This window comes from Ranitomeya variabilis, chromosome 7 (assembly GCF_051348905.1).
Source record: "Ranitomeya variabilis isolate aRanVar5 chromosome 7, aRanVar5.hap1, whole genome shotgun sequence".
In the NCBI taxonomy this organism is placed as follows: domain Eukaryota; kingdom Metazoa; phylum Chordata; class Amphibia; order Anura; family Dendrobatidae; genus Ranitomeya; species Ranitomeya variabilis.
In genome coordinates this window covers 65119864-65135561 of record NC_135238.1, presented here as the reverse complement: position 1 = coordinate 65135561, position 15698 = coordinate 65119864, and the positions used below count along the sequence as shown (strand labels likewise).

The 15698-nt window shown below is 37.8% G+C and overlaps 1 protein-coding gene across 3 annotated transcripts in view; it reads right to left on the bottom strand.

The window, feature by feature from the left end:
- Nucleotides 1-1698: 1698 nt before the first annotated feature.
- Nucleotides 1699-15698, bottom strand: part of GRIN2A (glutamate ionotropic receptor NMDA type subunit 2A) — a 678902-nt gene continuing 664902 nt past the window's right edge. For all 3 annotated transcript variants that reach the window (XM_077275211.1, XM_077275210.1, XM_077275212.1), the window contains 2 exons: nt 5002-5240; nt 1699-3854 (listed from right to left, as the gene is read on the bottom strand). In XM_077275211.1, the coding sequence (XP_077131326.1) occupies nt 2067-3854; nt 5002-5240 (2027 nt within the window). In that variant the 3' untranslated portion in view covers nt 1699-2066. The remainder of the gene's footprint in view (nt 3855-5001; nt 5241-15698) is intronic.

Below are 15698 nucleotides of genomic sequence, written 5' to 3'. Positions count from 1 at the left end.
TCCCTTTAATAAGGATTCTTTTGCTGGATTCTGCTTCTTCCTGGATCTTGCAGTACTACAAGTATCCGTGCAATGGTTATCCCAATTCTTTAGGTGGGCTGTCCTTTATTGTCTTATTTTCTGGGTATGGAGATGCTCTTAGATAGCCTTTGGAAAGCAGGGACCCCCCGTAAATCATTCCTTCACAAAGGCTTTGTCTATGTGTGTCCACCCTTGTAAAAATTGACTAATTTAGTTAATGCCTACAGGATGTTCAATATATTCCATATTTTCTGTCTCTGTGTGTTTTAATGAAAGTATAGCGACAAACAGTTATAAAAAGCAAATGGAATATAACAAAAATACATTTTCTATATATATTCTTATAGCTATAAATATACCATTCAACCCACAGTGAACGATTTTTCAAAAAAATGTGCGTTTAGATATAGACTTACATGCAACCTCGGTACCTGCAAAAGTTATTTTTTTTTAATGCTTTTCCAAGATCAGCCGCAAAACAGTCACTATTAATATTCTGTAAGTATCACCCATTCTCAGAATCACGAATTTGAAATGTATACATTTGGGCACTAGTTCTTGTTTTTTTTTTTTAAATAACTTTTTGATAAATCTTTAAAAAAATTTGGGTTGCAAAAACAATATTTTTTTTTTGCAATTTCGATTTCTAACTGTATTGTACCTTAACTTCTTGTATAGTTTACATGAAGACATGCAGTAATAGCAAACTATCATGCACCAAGTAATGTGCGGAACAATAAACAAGTCAGATGAAATGATAATAACAAGTAAAAAAAGCGATAAAAGGATTCCAAAAAAGAGAATGAAGTTCAAGAGGTTAATTTCGGCATTAATGGTAAATTCTTATGCTCAAGTAAATGCACCATGTTGTGCTACATTTGTACTGATATCTATATACAATATATATAGCTATGCACTGAACCAATATATCTACAATTGTGGTAGGTGTTTCAGCATACTATACAAGTATATATATATACAAATATATACATAAGGTACCAGTTTGGAATACTTGTGAGATCCTAGACTACTTTGTGATGCTAAAATTGTGTCAAATGACACTGGTATGGAAAATTTCATTGATCATTTTATTACATAATAATCTGAAATGATGATGAATACTAAAAAAAAAAAAAAAGACTTAATGGTAAATTGATCATGGTTATCTATAATATGGAAATTGAGATATTGACATCGACATTTTCAGAGAAATGCTTGTGAACATAGCATTAAAGAAAAAGGCATACTGTTTCAGTCTTCTTCAGTCCTCATCTTCAGATTACAGTCGATAGACTTAAAACACAGTTTGTTTTTTATTAGGATCAATATGTAAAAGTTGATTTTACTTATCCCCCTGTGACTGTGCAAATGCATTCTTACATAAAACACTTTTGTGCCAAACTACATGCATACGATATTGCTTCAATTGCTAGTAAAAAAGATTTGATGACAAATAACTTTATATGGTGTTCTTTCTAGTGTCGTATAGTACTAGTGGCGTAAATGGCAAGGTACATCAAATTATAGCTGCCCATATTAAATCTGGTCGTATCGTTCTTTCTCATGGCTTATTTTATCCTACTGTAACAATGCTGTCTGCAAACGTTTATGTAGGATATATATATATATATATATATATATATATATATATATATATATACATATATATACATTTATTTATATATAAATTACTTGATATGTAAGTTGAGGGTTTGTACTGGTTTTGTATTTTTTTTAATGTAATTTGGTCACCATTTTTAGCACAAGTGAGTGATAGCTTGTCTTCTTTCGCCAGACAGGTATCATTTGTCCACCACCTTTCAACTGTCCATGCCGACAGCATTAAAATTAAGTTAGGCAAATCCAGTTCTAAAAACAAATTTTTTAAGGTAAACCTGGAAGCCCTACAAAAATGAATGTAAGCAGAAACCATTGGGGCTCTTCTAAATTATTACTCTATGATGGATTTCCTCTGAAGTGTTGGCAGCTACGCTATATTTTCAGGCTTTAATGTAACATGGGGTGCATACATACATAAAAACATTTTAAACATCTGATTCAATGCTAGGCATTTTCTTAAATACACGTCTATTGCTGCAGGAATTTACAACCCTTGGTGTTGGGTACAGACTATTCTTGCTTGAGACATAAGGCATAACATACTCTGAAACACAAATGTCATTGGGTATTCGTCCATCCCTTGAGGAGTATGAAGTAGTGGATTTAATTGATGATCTTAAATAGTTATCGTTTCTTGATTGTGATGTTGAGGATTGTTTATATATGTCCGAGGAGCTCCGTCCATGACTCAGTTTTTGGTTCTCATGAAAAGAATGCAGAAATGGGTTATCGGTAGTAATGTCAGGATAAAGGGACTTGCTCCTCTTGTTTTCCTTTAAAGATTGTGTAAAAAGTGGAGTCTTGTTTCCCAATAGTTTTTCATGAGGGACAATAAGAATATTAGCAAAGGGACTTTCTTCTAGATATCGTTCCTTATCTTTTAAACTTATGCTACGCGATTGCCTTCCAGAGTCGGACTCTCGGGGCTTATTTATATTGTCACAAGAATGCTGCCGGTTAATCCGCAACTTGTTCTTCTTCTGAAATTGTAGAGCATTATTATCAATCCAGTTGTGCTCATAAACATCTTCAGAATGCATAGAGTTGGGGGCATCATGTAGCATTTGATCTTCATCAATATCATATAGATTTCCTATATGTAGGCAATCATCACACTTATAGGGAGACCTCGCAGCTGAGTAGTGACCAGTATAACTAGGAACATTTGAAAGACAGCTTCTGCAATGTGTAGAATTTTGCCTATATCTGTCATTAACTTCAGTCAGAGATGCATTTTTTTCTTTTAAACTATAGTGCTTACTAAACATCTTGTATTGTATGTCATTATTTGGAAGACTATCTTCATTATGTATTGGAGTCCTATTTCCATGTAGAGAAGGTTCAGACTTTCTATAACTGTCATTGTGATCTTGGTACACTTCTGGATAACTTCCTTCCTCTTGAACAGGGGCATTTTCAACATATTGGGGCTGTTCGATCAAGAAATTTGGTTCCTTGCCACCATCAATTGTGTAAATTGTATCACGAGTGGAGCCTTGCTTGGTTTTTAAGTAGGACAACTCAACCTCACTACAATCTCTAGGGTATTTGGAAACAGATCGCTTTTTTAAATTGTCTTTACTTTTGTGATGTTTGCTATTATTTTCATGGTCTACATGGCAGGTTGCTCTACTTGATGTCTCAGAAGCATCGGAAAAATGACCATCTTCTGGAATGAAGCGTTGGTTCTTACTTGATAACTTAGGCTCCTCGGTTCCATTTTCATTGATTGAACCTGAATTTTGCCTCAAAGTATCCACTGACTTCTTCCAAAGTTGCCTTGGCCTAGAATTCACCTTTGGTTCTGCACTGACAGCAACCTCAACTGTGTTAGGATTAGATTCATTAAGTGTGAGTGGATGTTGACCCTGGAATACATAATTGTTGAGGTTGTCTTTATGGCGATTACTTGCTAACATGGTGAGATCATGAGCATTTTCTGCATAAATCTCTTTTTGTGGGAATGGTCTGTTATCCGAATAGATTAAGTTTCCTTTGTCTAGAACAATGTCCATCAGCAGTGAACTTCTTTGAATATAATCGGATGTCCTTTTTGGTGAATTGCATTGAGAAGGGTTTAAATTTGTCAAATTAGCCATGTTCTTAGAAGATCTAAGTAATTTCAACATATTGGTTTGGGAAGCAGTAAAGCTGAAATCTGATGATTTTCTTTTCTCCTCTATGTGCACTCCATGAATGCAGCTGTAAATACCCTAGAAGACATATGCAACAACATATTATTTTTACTTTCTGTACACCACATAAAAATTAAAGCTGTCTTTTATACATTAAATAGTTTTTGCTAATTGTTGATGATAGGGAGGTAAGAGTGTCCATAGGATTCTACAATAGGGATAGACTAGGACACAAGTATCTAAACATTACCTACATTACCTAACTTTATCACCTGAAGACCCACCTCTTCCGACATGCTTAAAACTTGCAGCAACCACCAATCAACTAAGCCACTGCATGACCAGCTCTACCCTCGCCTACTGTATCGTCACCAATCCCTTGTAGATTGTGAGCCCTCGCGGGCCCGGTCCTCTCTCCCCCTGTACCAGTCAGGACTTGTATTGTTTAAGATTATTGTACTTGTTCTTATTATGTATACCCCTCCTCACATGTAAAGCGCCATGGAATAAATGGCGCTATAAAAAAAAAAAAATAATAATTAATACAAATTGCTACTTGGCAGATTATAAATTAACATTGAAACTATTACACAACAGTAGGATTTTGAGCTATTGTGCTGCAATAATTTCTATATAACCCCTGTGAAACATTATGTCACTATACATATATAATATATATATATATATATATATATATATTTTTTTTTATATATATATATATATATATATATATATATATATATATATAGTACATTATATGTATACTTTTTTTTTTCAAATTTGTTTAGCTGGCCATACACATGAGAGAATTGTCATCCAAACATATGTCTGTCTGACAGCTATTTCTGCAGGCTCTGCTAGAAACATACACATGTTTTAGCGGGCATTTTTATCTTTGTGGGAAGTGTGAAAAAACTTCATAATTCTGACAGTTCTAGCTGTAGATTATTTTCAATAGGGAAAAAAGGACAAGGCATGCTGAAATACATCTTGCAGGATCCTCTTTAGCCCCCATACCTACTATCCAGTTACAGTGGACAGACCCTTCTACATTAGATTATTGTCCAAATCTAACTCTAATGTGTCTTTCCTAATTTTTTAAAATTTCCACTTTTAAGTTCCTCTGACTGAGTTATATGGTGATACAAGAATGAAAACTACAATGTCAATCACAAAACCTGGTTATACATTATGACTATTATTATAGTACATTTTTATGACTTACCCTGCTTATTGAGAAAAGTAGTCCAGGTGTTCCTGAACAAACACCTGTAAAACAATATCTGAGTTTCCAGTAAAATAGATGTTCCCATACAAAAATTATAAGACTCAAGCCCATGGCAGCTGCAAGCATGTAGAAGACACCGGCCATATTGTCAATATCCAACTGGCTGCTCATAACTTCATTTTTCTCACTGTGGCAGATGCCAGTAAGCCACAACGTTTCCAGTTCTTCCATTTCACCTAAGTAATACAAAATTATTATTTATTGAGTTTCTTCCACATGGAAAACTGCAATGTAATCAAATTTTTGACATTTAACAGGAATACTAATCTCCATAGCTCCTTCCAAAGTAGCTGTCAACAGTTTATAGCATTTTAACAATTTCCCTGAAAATAAAGTAGACCATAGTACGTGAATAAGTCATAGAGCATGGACAACGTTTTATATATTTTAGATAAAAGGATGATAATTATTTTGAATCATGGTGCCCTGGAACTTTGCTTTTGCCAACTAGTGATGAGCGAATGTGCTCAGATAAGGTGTTAGCCAAGCAAGCCCGGGTGCTACCCTAGTGACTTTGGTGTGCTCGAATAATATATTTGAGTCCCAGGGCCTACATTGTCTTGCTGCTGTTAAACAGCTGCAACACATGCAGGGATTGTCTCACAAACAGGCAATCCATGCATGTGTTGAGGCTGTCGAACAGTAACGAAACATGCAGTCACAACAACTCGAACAAAGTATTAGAGTACAACGAAGATACTCTATTAGCACTCGAGCATGCTCGCTCATCACTAGTGATAGTAGTATTAGGTCTATTATATTATAGTTGTATTATTGGTAATAATGGAATATGTATATCATGCTTTTTTGTAACAGTATGTAGAAATATTTAGTCCTGTTAAGAAAACTCAAAAGTAAGAAATGATGCACATGCCAATATAAGAGTTATAAATATATGGTGACTGATATCAACCCATATGTGAGAAGAACTCTCTCAATGTAGGTGCATGCGTAGACTGGAACATATAGTGACCTCTGGGGAAAATTGCACACAAACAAAAGCAAAACAACGAGAAAAAAACACAAAGAGGTCAATAGTATGTCACAATGTGCAAGTCTGAAGTAAGGGCCAGGGGTTTGCAACTGTCCCTGGAGCTGATCTCACTATGCCTGTCCCAGGGGTACTCTTGAAGGTAGAGAAGCTTTAGTCTCCAACCTTACTATGTTCCTGAATGCACAATGATCTAGAGGGAAGCAGACAACCACAAGATCGTCGGATCGAATCCTGAGGCATGACATAGTAATGGCGAAAACTAAATCAAACCTTTGTTGATCAAGAATTTGGTGTTCAAGGGTAGGGAAAACAACCAGAAGAAAAGCCAAGTGACAAACAAGTATTAAAAAAATTTGAATTACGGAATAATAAATAGGTATAAAACAGATAGATTTCTGCTCTAAGCTAGGTATCAAAAATATATATTCATATGGGTTATACAGCATTCTCCTGTGGTGGCGGTGATGGTCCTGTAGAGATATAATGGTGTTAGCCCACAAATCAATATGTACAAATATATACAAGCATCTAATTTTTCACATATGTCCCAAAGGATAAGTATACTGTGCTAGATACATCAAATTACATAATACAAAATGAATAGCAGCTAGACCTATTGCTGCCAGCAAAGCAAAGAGATTCTATCAAAGGTAAAAAAAATGAAAAAAAACAAGGCATTTTATTCACATGTACAAGCAAACCAGTACAGGCAACAAATAAATGATAGGGCGGAGAAAAAAACTCTTAGGGGAGAGGTACAAATAAGATGTGCATACACAGACTCCAAAAAATATTCCAAGAGAAAAATCCTATATAGATTAGCAACTAAGGTCGTTATATTGAAATAGGAACGTTACCTATAGCCAGAGGATAAAGTGATAAGTGCTGCTATTACAAATATTCAGTTATTACATGTAAAAAAATGGGTATCACAATTCTACATGTTAAACAAAGAGTATGGCCAAATGTTTAACCACGGGCAATGCAAATGTATAGTGAAAAAAGAGCACAATGCTAAGTAGTCACGGGACTGCCAATGGTTAACCACAGCAGTAGAAGCAAAGATAACAATAGCGCACAGAAGTCCCTGGAAGAAGCGTAATGCAAAACGGTGTAGGGGTTGGTGAGGTGCTTCTGCATTGAATTTATCCTCAGACTCCACTGCCCTTTTAGTCATTCAGGTGATGCAACTAAGTTTATGTATTTATCTGCAAGGACTTCTGTACACTATTGGTATATTTGCTACTACAGCTGTGGTTAACCATTGGCAGTCCCATGACCACTGTGCTCTTTTTCACTATATACTGTACTTGCCCATGGTTATTGCTGTCTATACTGGTTATAACTTCTTGTATGTACAGGTGCTTCTCACAAAATTAGAATATCATCAAAAAGTTAATTCATTTCAGTTTTTCAATGCAAAAAGTGAAACTCCTATATTATATAGAGTCATTACAAATAGAGTGATCTATTTCAAGTGCTTACTTCAGTTAATGTTGATGATTATGGCTTACAGCCAATAACAACCCAAAAGTCATTCAGTAAATTAGAAAACTTAACAAAAACACTTGCAAAGGCTTCGTAAGCATTTTTAAAAGGTCCCTTAGTCTGTTTCAGTAGGCTCCACAATCATGGGGAAGACTGCTGACTTGACAGATGTCCAGAAGGCAGTCATTGACACACTCCACAAGGAGAGAAAGCCACAAAAGGTCATTGCTAAAGAAGCTGGCTGTTCACAGAGTGCTGCATCCAAGCATATTAATGGAAACTTGAGTGGAAGGAAAAAGTGTAGAAGAAAATGGTGCATAAGCAACCGGGATAATCACAGCCTTGAAAGGATTGTTAAGAAAAGGTAATTTAAAAATTCCAGGAGATACAAAAGGTGTAGACTGCTGCTGGAGTCATTGCTTCAAGAGCCAACACACACAAATGTATCCAGGACATGGACTACAAGTGCATTCCTTGTGTCAAGCCACTCATGACCAGTAGGCAATGCCAGTAGTGTCTTTCCTGGGCCAAGGAGAAAAAGAACTGGACTGTTGCTCAGTGGTCCAATGTGTTGTTTTGAGATTAAAGTAAATTTTGCATTTCATTTGGTTATCAAGGTCACAGAATCTGGAGGAAGAGTGGAGAGGCCACAATCCAAGCTGCTTGAGATCTAGTATGAAGTTTCCACAATCAGTGATAGTTTGGGAAGCCATGTCATCTGCTGGTGTAGGTCCACTGTGCTTTATCAAGACCAAGGTCAGCACAGTCGTCTGCCAGGAAATTTTAGAGCACTTCAGGACTCCCTCTGTCAACAAGCTTTTTGGAGATGGATATGTCATTCTCCAGCCGGACTTGGCACCTGTCCACACTGCCAAAAGTACCAATACCTGGTTTAAAAACAACAGTATCACTGTGCTTGATTGTCCAGCAAAGTTGCCTGACCTTAACCCAATAAAGAATCTATGGCGTATTGTCAAGAGGAAGATGAGAGACACCAGACCCAACAATGCAGATGAGCTGAAGGCTGCTATCAAATCATCTGGGGCTTCCATAATACCTCAGCAGTGCCACAGGCTGATCGTCTACATGCCACGCAGCACTGATGCAGCAATTGATGCAAAAGGAGCCCCAACCAAGTATGGAGTGCATTTACTGAAGATACATTTCAGTAGGCCAACATTTCGGATTTTAAAATCATTTTTCAAGCTGGTGATATAATGTGTTCTAATTTACTGAGATAATAACTTTCGGGTTTTCATTGACTGTAAGCCATAATTCATCAACATAAAAAGAAATAAACACTTGAAATAGATCACTCTGTTTGTAATTACTCTATATAGTATATCAGTTTCAAGTTTTGTAATGAAGAACTGAAATAAATTAACTTTTTGATGACATTCTAATTTTGTGAGAAGCACCTGTATACATACAGCTCTGGCAAAAATTAAGAGACCACTGCAAAATGTTTAGTTTGTCTGATTTTTCTCTTTATAGGTATATTTTTTTTAGTAAAATTTAAATTGTTCTTTTATTCAATAAACTGTCTCTGAATTTCCAAGCAATAAATTTTTCTTTTTTTTTCTGAAAAGGACAAATGGTCAAAAAAAACCAAACCAGTGCTTTCAGACCCCAGATAATGCTAAGAAAACAAGTTCATAATCATTTAGAAACAGCAATGTTTTAACTCAGGAGTCAGGAAGAGTTCAGAAATCAATATTTTGTGGAATAACCATGATTTTTAATCACAGCTTTTAAGCGTCTTGGCATGCTTTCCACCAGTCTTTCACACTGCTTCTGGTGCAAAAATGTAAGCAGTTATTCTTTGTTTGAAGGCTTGTGACTATCCATAATCCTTTTGATTACATTCCAGAGGTTTTCAATGGGGTTCAGGTCTGGAGATTGGGCGGCCCATGACAGGGTTTTGATGTGGTAGTCTCTTAATTTTTGCCAGAGCTGTATGTTAATAAAATGCCTTGTTTTTTCTACCTTTGCTAGAATCTCTTTGTATTGCTGGCAGCAATAGGTCTAGCTGCTATAAATTTTTTATTTAAGCGTCTAATTTTGCCAGAAAAGTTCTGCGTACATAGATATCTGTGACAGACAGCTACCAGTAAATGAAGTTGTAGCAGGCAATTGTCATATAAGTAACTATATAATGATAATGTTAACTATAACTGTATGGGAGTCAGCATGGATTGCCACAAGGATAGGATGTGCCCACCCCGACACGTATTTGGGTATCTACCTTCATCAAGCACTAAGGCTAGATCATCAATGACTCATTGTAGGGAGTGCTACAGACCATACTCCTGCCAAACAGCTACTCTTGGTATCACCAGCAACCGGAACTACTCAGTCACGGAGCTGTACAGCAACTCTAAGGTGGCTGCAACCAGGTACTGCCTTCTATTTAAATCAATATGGGGTGGATGTGCAGCACTCGACTGTTTCCACAATTTCATTTACAGAGCTGTGCTGTGCAGCTCCACAACTGAGCAGTTCTGCTTGCCACTGACACTGGGAACAGTTGATCGGCTTGGGTGCCGGGTGTTGCACCCCCACAGATCACACATTGATGACCTATGCTAAGGATAGGTCATTAACGTTAAAGTAATGGACAACCTTTTTAAATGACAAAAAGTTGGGATTGGGGATTAGAGTGTTGACTGACAAATGTGAGTGAGCATGAATTATTCACCAGCCCCAAATCTTGAAAAACTTTTGCTATAAATTGAAATGGGTTTGGTTAAGCTGGTTATTGATCATACAGATATCCAATCAATTGAGAATCTCTATGAAATATATTTTTTATTTTTCCAGCATATGTGGTCATTTGTTTTGCCTCTAAGCAATTGGAACTGTTTTTGAAGAAGCATGAAGGATTAGCGATGAAATAAACTTGCCGCAAGTCTTTACAAAGAGAGGTATGATATGCAGGACAGGCTTTATACAGTATATAGCACATTAATTGAGCATGGGTAGGATGCCACTATTAGAACACACCCAGTAAGGCAATATCTCTGACTATTTGAGCTCTACAAGTATGGACCTTGATTTGGACCCTAAGATCTTTGTAAGCAGAATTCAATATACTGTTATTTACGATTCCTTGAAGCTCTGCAAGGAAGGAGCAGTGGTATACAAGATCACAGGACACTCCATGTGTGGTTACTTTGGGATTGTGACTGCACCACTTTTTAAGTCATGACTAGTGTTGAGCATTCCGATACCGCAAGTATCGGGTATCGGCCGATACTTGCGGGTATCGGAATTCCGATACCGAGATCCGATACTTTTGTGGTATCGGGTATCGGTATCGAAACAACATTAATGTGTAAAATAAAGAATTAAAATAAAAAATATTGCTATACTCACCTCTCCGACACAGCCTGGACCTCACCGAGGGAACCGGCAGCGTTCTTTGCTTAAAATGCGCGCGTTTCCTGCCTCCCGTGACGTCACGGCTTGTGATTGGTCGCGTGCCGCCCATGTGGCCGCGACGCGACCAATCACAGCAAGCCGTGACGTAATTTTCAGGTCCTGAATGCCTAATTCTAGGCATTCAGGATTTTAAAATTACGTTACGGCTTGTGATTGGTCGCGTCGCGGTCACATGGGCGACGCGACCAATCACAAGCCGTGACGTCACGGGAGGCAGGAAACGCGCGCTTTTTAAAATTACGTCATGGCTTGTGATTGGTTGCGTGCCGCCCATGTGACCGCGACGTGACCAATCACAGCAAGCCATGACGTAATTTTCAGGTCCTGAATGCAGAATTAGGCATTCAGGACCTGAAATTACGTCACGGCTTGCTGTGATTGGTCGCGTCGCGGCCACATGGGCGGCACGCGACCAATCACAAGCCGTGACGTCACGGGAGGCAGGAAATGCGCGCATTTTAAGCAAAGAAGAACACTGCCGGTTCCCTCGGTGAGGTCCAGGCTGCGTCGGAGAGGTGAGTATAGCAATATTTTTTATTTTAATTCTTTATTTTACACATTAATATGGATCCCAGGGCCTGAAGGAGAGTTTCCTCTCCTTCAGACCCTGGGAACCATCAGGGATACCGTCCGATACTTGAGTCCCATTGACTTGTATTGGTATCGGGTATCGGTATCGGATTAGATCCGATACTTTGCCGGTCTCGGCCGATACTTTCCAATACGGATACTTTCAAGTATCGGACGGTATCGCTCAACACTAGTCATGACTTCAAATATTGAGGTAGGTGGCATTTCAAAAGATGTTCTATTCACCCAATATTAACTATTGGGTGAATAGAGCATATTCACCTCCCCTCCCAAATAATAGGATAGGAGTAATGCTAATGATTCAGGGTAAGTGGCAAGGAGCTTCAGCTGGACATGTCTTCATTTGCTCACTTATTATCTTTTATCTTTTTTTCTTCAGAAATGTGTTGTCTCAGAATTTTTTTTAAACTTTAATTTGTTCTGTGTATAAGTGTGAGTGTGTGTTAGAGAGGAGGGAATATGTAAAACTGTCATATGGATGTATTTTGTCAGTGTCTGTAATCCAAAACCAGGAGGGGGTCTAAAACCCAAGTGGTGCAAACATTTCTATTATTTTTTTTACCTTGCGTTGATTCAATTTTGGGTTCGACTTACAAATATTGATGCAAAATAGTGACTTAACTACACCTGTGTAAAAGTGAACTCATGAAACTCTTGATTTCTTAGAGTAAATCATGTTTTTATACAAGAATTGTTTTACATTCTAATACTTTTAACCTGGAGTATTCCATTCTTTCTGGAAAAGTTCAATAATCTGATTTCTTAAAAAATAAATATTTGAGCATGATTTAGAAATGCATTTGTTATAGAGGGGCATAATAAATACATAATTGATTTTACTGTTGTTATTTGCCTTTCTTAGATAAATTATATAACAATTGGAAATTCATAGCATGCTTTGTTGTCAATTAAAACACAAGCCTCGGGTGCCTAAATCAAAAATATATGCAAGTTGACATTTAGAAACATAGAGTCAAAGACTTTGGAGAAGAGAAATAACCATTAGAGTACAGAAAAATGACCTATGGAAGTCCAGAATAATAGGTAAGGTATGATAAATCTTTTTGTCCTTAGGCCTTTCCAAAACAGATCAATCTGAACATTTTAATTGTTAGGAGAAGCTTTCTTTTTTCTGAGAAATCAATGTAATATTGATAATTTTCCTGTACATACCAAGTAACGTAAATTTAATTAGCTTTGAGCTTAAATTCAATATGGAGAAATTTTAGCAAATTAATTTAGATTTGTGCATAACAAATTATATTGATTTCGAGGTGGGGGGGGTTAAAGAAAGAATTTGCAAGATATTAGTTGAAAAACAGATATAAATAAAAAAAAAAAAACTCTTTTCCTTATGAAGCCACTTATATACAAGCAGAAAGTTTACAGCTATTTTGGGCATGAATCCACAGACAAACAAAAGTAATACCAGTTGTAATGAAACCCCAACTTACAAAGGAAAGTTTAGCCAGCTAAAGATCTTGCAGATTATCACAGTTGTATGTCATTGTGTCTTACTAGTGATTACCGAACCCGACTGGGAAATTTCGGGATCCGTACACAGACTTATAGAGGAAGTCCATGTTACTGTTTGGGTTTTGCAACCAGAACATCGGGTGTTTCCCACACTGTCATCTGTATCACAGTGAGAGAAATACCATCTTTGATTGGAGGTAAGTTCATTACCACCAGTCAGAGCGCTGCAGTTCCCATGCTGTCATAAAGATGACAGTGTATGAGCCAGGAACTGTGACCGGCAGTAAAAAGGCTACATGCATCGACAACTCTCATCATTGTATATCTGCTCTTGCTAATAGCAGCGAGAGCAGGCATACGATGATGAAAGTATTCACCAGCCTGTGCAATAAATAAATAACAAAAAGAATGATGTGGGGTATCCTCTATTTTTGACTACCAGCGTAGGCAATACCGACAACTGTTATCTTGGCTGGTTATCAAAAAATAGAGAGGTCCCCATGCTGTTTTTTCAAATTGTTTCAATAAATAATTTTTAAAGATGGTGTAGAATATTCCCTCCATTTTTGACAACCAGCCAAGCTAAAACAGACAGCTGGGGACTGGTGTTCTCCAACTGGTAAGGGGCCATGGATATTGTCAACCACAGCCTAAGAATAGCAGCCTGCAGCTGCCCAGAAAAGGCACATCTATTTAATGCACCAATTTGGCATTTTCAAAAGTTCTTACCATTTGCCCTGCTGCGGTGGCAAGTCTGGTAAGAACTGTGTGGTTGATGTCAGCTTTGCAATGCCAGATAACGTAAAGTCCACAGGTTAGTAATGGAGAAGTGTCTATAAGACACCCCCATTACTAACCCCATTATCAGATTTTAAGTCATAGTCTTTATTACAACCTATAAATAAAACAGTATCACTGGCGCTCAACACTGCTGCCCACTGCGTATGTGGGAGTTACTGATGAAATCCCCCAGCTGCTGGTATCCTCAGAACATGTGCCACTTCTGTAACTAAATGAATAAACTAATAACTGGTACCGCACTTAGGTTATTTAGGGTGATCTATCCCTGGTAACAGGGATACGATCAACGTAAGTGTGATGGTGGATGCAAAAATCTCACTATGAATGGTGGTGTGCCCAGTACCTGACTGGTGAGCCGGCTAGTCACCTATGAGTAACTGCAAGATGCACTGAACAATTAAAGCCAATGAGTCGCCCGTTCAGAATAAACTGGGCACACCACCATTCATAGTGAGATTTTTGCATCCACCATCACACTTACGTTGATGGTATCCCTGTTACCAGGGATAGATCACCCTAAATCACCTAAGCGCGGTACCAGTTATTACTTTATTACAACCTGACTGTTAGGTTAGTAATGGGGGTGTATTATAGACGCCTCTCCATTACTAACCTGTCGTTTTCATGTTGGCTGACATTACAAAGTTGAAATTAACCCTACAACTTCTAACCCACTTGCCACTGCATTAGTTCAAGTGGGAAGAGTCAGGCGTATCGAACAGATGCAACTTTTCTGGGGTAGCTGCGGACTGCTATATTTAGGCTATGGTTGCTAATATCCATGGCCCCTTACCAGTCTGAGAATACTGGGCCCCAGCAGTTGTCTGCTTTAGCTAGGCTGGTTGTTGGTTTTGCTTGTGCTGGCTGTCAAAATTAGAGGGGACCCCATGTCATTTTTTTTCTTTATTTATTCATTACCACTGATCAGAGCTGGTGTTTCTCTTGCAGTCACAGTACCCAAACTAAAAATGTCCAGCCAAATCCTTTGGACCTGAACATCCAGGGATTCGCCCATCTTTATGTATAGCTAGTAATAATTTGTGTTGCCATGGAGCCATCAAGCTACAACTTTATAGTCAAGGGTTATTGCTTGCAGATGTGTAACTTGAAGACATTTTTCATCAGAGATAATAAAATCTTTTCAAATTCAAATTTATCAAGTTCAACAAATTTTTCAAAAACTGTCAGAGTAATCTCACTTTTAAAACCCATAATAGCCAACAGCCCATTTAATAATAGTGCACCGACATGTTTATGCTTTTTTAATTAAAAATCGTCCAAAAATTATCCACTTTAAAAAATTTTTGATTAGATAGTCATTTATTTGGAGTACACTGACTCAAACTCTTGATGTTGCTGTCAGTGGTAACTGTTATGGTTCCCAATGGCAGGGGAACATCAGAAACATAGAAAAACGGACAAGCTCTCGGGTGATGGAAACTAGAGCTGACCGCGATGCTAAACCTATACACACAACTAATAGTAGCCAGGGAACGTGCCTACGTTTTCGCTAGACGTCTCGCACCAGCCGGAGGACTAACTACCCCTAATAGATGAAACACAGTCCTGGCTTGCCTCCAGAGGAAAATTCTCCACAGGAGATAGTAGCCCCCCACATATAATAACGGTGAGTTAAGGTGAAAAGACAAACGTAGTATGAAAACAGATTTAGCACAGCGAGGCCCACTAACTAGATAGCAGAAGGATACAATAGTGGACTTCGCAGTCAGCTACAAAACCCTATCAAAAACCATCCTGAAATTACCTTAAACTCATGTGCCAACTCATGGCACCGGAGTGGCAATTTCAGCCCACAAGAGCTTCCAGCTGCAGAGAATCACAT